Below are 8,868 nucleotides of genomic sequence, written 5' to 3'. Positions count from 1 at the left end.
AGATGCCAGCCTCTTGGCCATAGGTAGAGCCTAGGTCATGTGACATTGACACGTTTGTCTCCACTCTGTGGCTCTGCTGGGAGGTGATGGTTGAGAGAGGGTGGTGTAGGTGGGGGTACAGCTGGGGCTAGTGGCCTGAGGTACCGCTGAAGCTCCCTTTTCTACTCTCAGATCTGGGAGGGCAGACTTAACTAGCTGGGGCAGGCCATTCTGCCTCAGGCCACTTTTCTCATGAATAACCTTCCATCACAAGCCCTGAGGGAAGTGGGTCTTTCTCCCAGGGCTTTCTGGAACTTTCTAGTTCATTGCCTTCTCACCCCTGAGAGAGGAAAACCCCTCTCTAGGCCACACCAGACAAAGACAGGGGTGGCACTCTGCTCACTTCATCCACCTTCCAGAAACCCTGGTGCCAGGACAGGAATCTGGAGGGAATTCTCTGCCCCTCTGGGAAGGGCTAGCTCTGCTCAGACTTATCCCAGGCAACAGCCCATGGCAGAGGAAGCAAAGTCCTGGCCTGTTTTCCATCCTTACCCAAGTCTTCTCAACCCCTTGCTCAGTGGTTCTCAACCTTCCTAATGCTGTGGCCCTTTAATACAGTTCCTGTGGGTCATAGGTTGAGAACCCCTGCCCTAGCTCCATTGCGTTGGAGTATACTTTTTTTCTCATTAGGCTGAGAATGGCAAAAAGGGCAGACGAGATGTCCCAGGCTGATGCAATCCTGATCTAGATCTGAGACTAGAGAAGGGAGCTTCAGCTCTACCTCGGGGCCCCGCCAAACATGTGGACCCATGCTGCCTCAGGTCGACAGTCCTCGTAGCTTTGGCACAAAGGTAGCATGGCCTTAGGAATGGCACCAGGACAGTCTATTCAGCACTGGGCAAAGATAGTTATGAACTTGGCACAACCTGCATATGGGCGGGTATGTCCCTGGGTGGGAAGACCCTGCCCATTTATCTGTAATCACTAGGACAGGAAGCCACCATGGCCCAAGACCCCCAAATGCCTGGCCCGGCTGACTTTGGACTTTGGTATACTCAGGAGCCTGGAAGGACTTAAGCGTGGTGAATAGTTCCCACACTCCTGTCATTGTTCCTGCATAGACCCAGCCTCTCCACCTCCCAGGCCTGGGGTCTTTGTCCTTCTGGACCACCAGCAGCAGGGTATTCTAAGAGCAGTGTAAAGCCATGACATATTTTGTCCAAGGTCATCCTCCTCACACCCTCCACTCAAAGCCTGCACTGCCCCCTGCTAGGAGGTCATTCTTGAGACCTCATTTTCCCAACAGTGAGATTGGTGGGGGTGGACTTGATGATCTCTAGGTTCTCTCTCACATCTACTGGCATCTTTTACCTCTGACAATCCTCCAGGCACCCAGTCATTTTTCTTCAGAAGCAAAGTTTCCTACCTAATTCCTCGTACTGCAGCCTCTTGTCCCCCCCCACCCCCAACTCAATTGGACATACGGACTCAATATTCCTGCCTGGGCATCCCTTGCCTTCCCCAAGCTCCTATCTCCTTAGGGAGACAGAACAGAACCTGTTCAGATAAGGCGGCCATCCCAGAGGGAAACAAGAGCAGAACCTGGCAAAGGTGAGGGAAACTTCAGCATCCCAAGGGTCCCTAGAAGGGTTCGAGATGTCCCTCCAGCATGACAATTCTCCTGCTAATCAGTGATGCGCAGGGAGGGGCCTGGAGAGGACAGGAGATAGGAAAGAAGGGGGCAAGCTTTGTACAAAGCAAGGACATTCACCACTCACAGCACACTCCATGTTCTGCCGCGTCTCAGCGCCTTTTCTCCTCTCAGAGACACCTCCCCATCTGGGCCCCCTCTGCAGGTTCCAATTGGCCTCACGTTGTCCCTCCCATCACACACACATGTACGTGTGCACACGTGCATGATCAAAACACGTCTCCAAGGGAGAGGCACAAAGTAGGGCCAGGGCAGTGGAAGGAAAGAAAGACCCTAAAAGCAAAGCAGGGCACACAGGCCGGGCGCTGGTATGAGACGTCAACATCCTGGAAGAAAGGGAGGGAGGAGTCTAAGATCGGTCCTGCGTCTTCCTCAGGTTTGGACTTGGGGTGGTTTGTTCCTCACTGTTGGGTCCCTTTCACAGGGTACCCCCAGGGCAGGAGTGGGGCACTGCCTACAGCATCTTCCTCCTCCACCCCAGTGATCAGCGACAGGCCCCAGGGGAGGGCACTCAGGTCTAAGCCAGGTCAAAGCCAGCAGGCCCACCACAGGCCCTCTTCTCACCCACGTTCCAGGCCAGCAGCTATAGAGGGGACACTGCCTGGCCTGCAGTTATCTCTGCCTGCCTGTGATAACCCTCTAGCCTTCCTCCATTGCATAGGGTCTCTCAGGGTCAAGGGTGAGGCGGGAGAAGGCTGCTGCCCAATCTCTGTCTGCAAGAGAGGTTGAGCCCAGCCCAGGAGGGGAGCCACTCTCACCCCACCCTAGGCCTTCACCCTGGCCCAGTGTCATCAAAGCAGCCTAGAAAAGTGATGGCAGAGACATCCAACTCCTCCACCAGATGCCTTTCAGGAAAGAGTTCACTGTCCCAAAGCACGAATATTACAGCAGCCCAGAGGGTTCCACCCTCACCTGCCTGTCCTCACTGAGCTGGTGATGAGTAAAAGCACACAGGTACTCCCTGTAGAAGCTGCTCCCTCCCCTCCCCCACCTTGGGCCGCCAGCCCTCAAGGGGGTGGTGGAAGCTTCAAGTCCAGCAGGGTGTAGGCAAAAATGTTCCAGAAGATGGCAAACAGCACGAAGACGGTGTACATGGCCACAAAAATCCACCACAGCGACTGGTCCTGCAGCCTCTGCTCGTAGTTCCTCAGGACCACCACGCCCAGGGTGATGCCCACTGCCACACCACCCAGATGCGCCACGAAGCTTGGGTGAGGGCACGGGGGATACGCCGATGGGTGGAAGCGGAGCCACACGGCCCGCCCGAACTCCATGCTCACTGCAAGGGGAGGAAGCAGACATTAGTCACAAGAGGGTCCTGAGAGGAGCTGAGGGGGAGGCTGGCACACCACCGGCCCCACCCCCAGCTGCCCTTCTCTGCAGGGGGGACACAGCAGTGAAGGAAACAAACAAGCCTCTTCTCTCCCAGAGCTCATAGCATCTGGCGATACATCAGTGATCAAGTACATACATGAGATAATTTCAGGAGATACATCTGCGGGAGAGAAATAGGTGTTGTAGAATCATTGCCAGCACAAGGAGGGAGATTCTTTAGTTCGGGAAGTCAGGCAAGACCTTGAACAGGTGACATCTGAGCTGAGGTCTGAATATTGAACAGGACCTCGCTGGAAGGACCCTAAGAAGGACGTTTCAGGCAGAGGGAGAGCTTGTGCAGAAGCTCAGAGACCCTCACACCCATGTCTGTGGTCATGCTGTGAGGTCTGGAGGCTCGGTTTCCCCATCTGTCTATGCACAGAAAACCTCGGCCTCTATGTACCAGGCTGTGCTGGTAAAACATTAATGGCAACTTATCCCCCCCAAGGAAATTTTGACAAACTGAAGGAAAGCCCACGGAGAGGAATTTTGTTCAGCTACCACTGAATTAGCCAGAGCACCCCTCACCACCCTGCAGCAGTGCAGGAGCCTCCAGGGACCTTCCTTTTTCCCCTAGGGATTGCCCAGCCTACTGGACCGGACCCTGCAACTCCAAGGATGGCCAATAGATGGCAGAAAAGGAGCAGCCAGGGACCAACACATCCCTCCCATTTCTTCACTAAGTCCTGGGTTTGATAAACATTTAGGATGTTTAGAGTTGGATTTTTTAATTTTTATTTATTTTTATTACAAAAATTTTTTTTGAGACAGAGTTTTACTTTGTCACCTTCGGTAGAGTGCCATGGCATCACAGCTCACAGCAACGTCAAACTGTTGGGCTCAAGTGATTCTCTTGCCTCAGCCTCCTGAGTAGCTGGGAGTACAGGCTCCCGCCTCAACACCTGGTCATTTTTAGAGACGGGATCTTGCTCTTGCTCAGGCTGGTCTCAAACTTGTGAGCGCAGGCCATCCACCTACCTCAGCCTCCCAAGTGCTAGGATTATAGGTGTGAGCCACCATGCCCAGTGGATTTTTTTTTAAATCCACGCCTATAACTTAGCACTCTGGGAGGCCGAGGCAGGAGGATCCCTTGAACTCAGGAGTTAGAGACCAGCTTGAGCAAGAGCAAGACCCCCATCTCTACTAAAAACAGAAAAATTAGTTGGTCGTTATGGCAGGTGCCTGTAGCCCCAGCTAATAGGGAGGCTGAGGCAGGAGGATCATGTGAACTCAGGAACCTGAGGTTGCTGTGAGCTAGGCTGATGCCAGGGTACTCTAGCCTGGGCAACAGAGTGAGATTCTGTCTCAAAAAACAAACAAACAAACAACAACAACAACAACAACAACAAAAAACCCCAGTAAGACTCATTCCTCTGTTTCCTTCAAGAACAGACACGGAAGCTATATTCATCCCCACCCCCACCTCACTGTGCTCTACTGCCTTGACTCAAGGAGTCCTTAGGTTTTTTTTTTTTTTTTTTTTTTTTTTTTTTTGAGACAGCGCCTCAAGCTGTCCCCCTGGGTAGAGTGCCGTGGCATTACAGCTCACAGCAACCTCCAACTCCTGGGCTCAAGCGAGTCTCCTGCCTCCGCCTCCCAAGTAGCTGGGACCACAGGCGCCCGCCACAACGCCTGGCTATTTTTTGGTTGCAGCCGTCATTGTTGTTTGGTGGGTCCGGGCCGGGGATTCGAACCCGCCACCTTAGGTGTACGTGGCTGGCGCCTTAGCCGGTTGAGCTATAGGCGCCGAGCCGAGTCCTTAGGTTTTAAGGCCAGAAGATCCTTTCTGGGATTAGAAAGCCTCTATCCCCATTCAGGAAACTGAGATCTGGAGAGCCCCACAGCGGGCCATGGGCACATGATTTCCTGAGAACCATACAACAGGGAAGTGAATGAAAGCAGGCCTGCCCCTCCACCCCAGGTGTGCTGCTCGGTCTTCCTCTTATTCACACAGTAGGTGCCTGGCCCGGCACAGAAGGTCAAGGTGTTCACGGCCAGCTGGCTAAAGTGTGGGGCATAGAAACGGCACAGGGTGGCTGAGTCTCACCTCTTAGCTGGGTGACCTTGGGCACAAGAACTTAACTCTCTGTGCTTTGAGTTTCTGCCTGTAAATTAAGCCTGATCCTACCTCTTGTAAATGTGTTTGGAGGACTGATGAGAAATGTGAGTCCCCCTTCTCTTCCTACCTTCATTGCTTCTGTTCAGACTCATCTCCTTCCATCTTAGAACCAGCCCTTTGGCCTCTGGTCCCCTCCTACCCCTCACCATTCTCCACACTGTAGCCTGGTTTTCTGAAACTCTGGTTATCTGTCAGTAACTTTCTTGCTAAAAGCCCTCCGGTGACCTCTCAGGGCATTCAGGGTGAAGTATATATTTTTTCTTAGCATTGAAAGCTCTTAATGATCTGACCGCTCCTGTTATCTCACTAGCTTTACTTCTGATCACAAATCACAATCACACAGAGTCCCAAACCTCATTCCTCAGGTTTGTGAACCAACGTGCTGGCCAAGACCCTCACTCCTCTGTGTCTTTGTTCACGTAGCCCAAAATGCCCTCGTCTACCTGGAGAACCTCTGCTTGTCTCCAACACTCGACATGACCTCTGCAGGTAAAACTGACCTCTCACAACTAGGGCTCTGACCACATCCTTTTCTTGGCTCCCTGAACCGATAAAACTGCTACTTTTTTTTTTTTAATTAAATGATAGCTGTGTACATTAATGTAATCATGGGGTACAGTGTGGTGTTTTCATATACAATTTGAAATATTTTTATCAAACTGGTTAACATAGCCTTTGTGTCACTTTCTTAGTTATTGTGTTAAGACGTTTATATTCTACTCTTAGAAATAATTCACTTGTACCCTTGTAAGATAAACCATAGAGGTAATCCCTCCAATCACCCTCCCTCTACCCATGCCCCCTCCCCTCCTCATGTTCTTAGGCTATAATTAAGTTATAACTTTCATATGAAAGCTATAAATTAGTTTCATAATAGGGCTGTGTACATTGGATACTTTTTCTTCCATTCTTGTGATACTTTGCTAAGAAGAACATTTTCCAGCTCCATCCATCCATGTGAACATGAAGGACATAAAGTCTCCATCTTTCTTTATGGCTGCATAGTATTCCATAGTGTACATATATCACAGTTTGTTGATCCATTCGTGGGCTTCTTGGGCTTCTTCCATGACCTGGCAATTATGAATTGGGCTGCAATAAACATTCTGATACAAATATTTTTGTTGTAATGTGGTTTTCGGTCTTCTGGATATACACCTAATAAAGGAATTGCAGGATCAAATGGCAGGTCTATTTATAGTTCTCTAAGTGTTCTCCAGACATCTTTCCAAAAGGAACGTATTAGTTTGCATTCCCACCAGCAGTGTAGAAGTGCTCCCTTTTTTCCATATCCACGCCAGCATCTCTGGTTTTGGGATTTTGTGATATGGGCTAATCTTACCAGAGTTAGGTGATATCTCAAAGTAGTTTTGATTTGCATTTCTCTGATGATTAAGGATGGTGAGCATTTTTTTCATATATCTGTAGGCCCTGTACCTATCTTCTTTAGAGAAATTTCTCAAGTCCCTTGCTCACCCTGAGATGGGATCACTTGTTCTTTTCTGGCTAATACGTTTGAGTTCTCTATGGATTCTGGTTATTAAACCTTTGTCGGAGACATAACCTGCAAATATCCTCTCCCATTCTGAGGGCTGTCTGCTTGCTTTACTTACTGTGTTCTTGGCTGTGCAGAAGCTCTTTAGTTTGAACAGGTCCCAATAGTGTATTTTTGATGTTGCTTCAATTGCCCGGGGGGTCCTCCTCATAACATTTTCACCCAGGCCGACTTCTTCAAGTGTTTCCCCTACACTTTCTTCTAGTATTTTTATGGTTTCATGTCTTAAGTTTAAATCTTTAATCCAGTGACAGTCTATCTTAGTTAATGGTGAAAGGTGTGGGTCCAGTTTCAGTCTTCTACAGGTTGCCAGCCAGTTTGCCCAGCACCATTTGTTAAATAGGGAATCTTTTCCCCACTCAATGTTTTTAATTGGCTTGTTAAAGATCAGGTAAAAACTGCTACTTTTGAGAGAACTCTGTGTGTGTGTGTGTCCATGTGTGCATATATGGATTTTTCTGGAGACAAGTTCTCTCTCTCTCTCTCTCTCTTTTTTTTTTTTTTGAGATAGTGTCTTCCTCTGTCATCCTAGGTAGAGTGCCATGGTGTCATAGCAAACAGCAACCTCAAACTCTTAAGCTCAAGCAATCCCCTTGCCTCAGTCTCCTAAGTAGCTGGGACTACAGGCACCTGTCATAACTCCCGACTAGTTTTTCTTTTTCTTTCTTTCTTTCTTTTTTTTTTTGCAGTTTTTGGCCAGGGCTGGGTTTGAACCTGCCACCTCCGGTATATGGGGCTGGTGCCCTACTCCTCTGAGCTACAGGCGCCCCCCCACTTTCTTTTTTTTTTTTTAACAGGCCCAGGCCTGGTTTGAACCTGCCACCCCCAATGCACAGGGCTGGCACTCTAACCAGTGAGCTACAGGTGCCCAGCCTAGTTTTTCTATTTCTATTTTTATTATTATTTTAAGACAGTCTTACTTTGTCACCCTTGGTAGAGTGCCATGGTGTCATAGCTCACAACAACCTCAAACTCTTGGGCTCAAGCTATTTTCTTGCCTCAGCCTTCCATGTAGCTGGGACTTCAGGTGCCCACCACAACACCCAGCTATTTTTAGAGATGGGGTCCTGCTTTGGTTCACACTGGTCTCAAACCTGTGAGCTCCAGGCAATCCACCCGCCTACACCTCCCAGAGTGTTAGGACTACAGGCATGAGCCACTTCACTTGGCCTAGTTTTTCTATTTTTAGTAGAGATGGGGTCTCACTCTTGTTCAGGCTGGTCTAAACTCCTGAGCTCAGGTGATCCTCCCGCCTTGGCCTCCCCAAGTGCTGGCCAAATTCTCTAACTTTCAACAGGGGATCTCAAGGTCAACTCTGTCACCTAAAAGGTTAAGAAGTTCTTTTTCTGGTTTTTGTTTTTGTTTTTTGAGACAGAGCCTTAAGCTGTCACCCTGGGTAGAGTACTGTGACATCACAGCTCACAGCAACCTCCAACTCTTGGGCTCAAGAGATTCTCCTGCCTCCACCTCCCAAGTAGCTGGGACTACAGGTACCTGTACAACACCCAGCTATTTTTTTGGTTGCAGCCGCCATAGTTGTTTGGCAGGCCCGGGATGGATTGGAACCCACCAGCTCAGGTGTATGTGGCTAGTGCCCTAGCTGCTTGATTCACAGGTGCCGAGTCAGAAGTTATTTTTCTTAATCTGGTTGCTGGTCATTGAGCACTTTCCTGTTGTGCATATAACACGTCAATAAAAACATGAAGAAGGTGACGAAGCTGGGGACACCCTAGTGGGACAGGCTTCTCTCATCTACACTTTTTTGTACATTTTCAAAGTTTTCCACATTTTTTTTTCTTTTTTCATCACAGCCCCTGAAGGGGAGGCCCTGTGCCATCTTTGTACCCCAGGGTGGGGCCCCAGGTTTTCTACCCTCGCCACCCAGCCTGCCCCATCCTTACTTACTGCAGATCAAGGCCACAGCCATCCGCAGCAGTTTGAACTGACACTTCATGCCCGACCAGTTCTAGGGAAAGAAGAGAGTTCTGTTAGTACCAGATCATGCCACTCACTGCTTAAGAAAACCTGACATAAAAAAAAAAAAAAAATGTCAGCTCAGTGCCTGTAGCTCAAGTGGCTTAGGCGTCAGTCATATACACCTAAGGTGGTGGGTTCAAATCCAGCCCTGGC

The 8,868-nt window shown here is 49.5% G+C and overlaps 1 protein-coding gene across 1 annotated transcript in view; it reads right to left on the bottom strand.

The window, feature by feature from the left end:
• Positions 1 to 588: 588 nt before the first annotated feature.
• RHBDL3 (rhomboid like 3) overlaps positions 589 to 8,868 on the bottom strand; it is a 59,813-nt gene continuing 51,533 nt past the window's right edge. Inside the window, exons 7-8 of the mRNA XM_012809745.2 lie at positions 8,644 to 8,704; positions 589 to 2,969 (exon numbers count right to left, since the gene is read on the bottom strand). Of these exons, the coding sequence (XP_012665199.2) occupies positions 2,698 to 2,969; positions 8,644 to 8,704 (333 nt within the window). The 3' untranslated portion in view covers positions 589 to 2,697. The remainder of the gene's footprint in view (positions 2,970 to 8,643; positions 8,705 to 8,868) is intronic.

Source organism: Otolemur garnettii, unplaced genomic scaffold (assembly GCF_000181295.1).
Source record: "Otolemur garnettii isolate 467f Iridium unplaced genomic scaffold, OtoGar3 scaffold00112, whole genome shotgun sequence".
In the NCBI taxonomy this organism is placed as follows: domain Eukaryota; kingdom Metazoa; phylum Chordata; class Mammalia; order Primates; family Galagidae; genus Otolemur; species Otolemur garnettii.
This window is presented reverse-complemented; position numbering and strand designations above follow the sequence as displayed.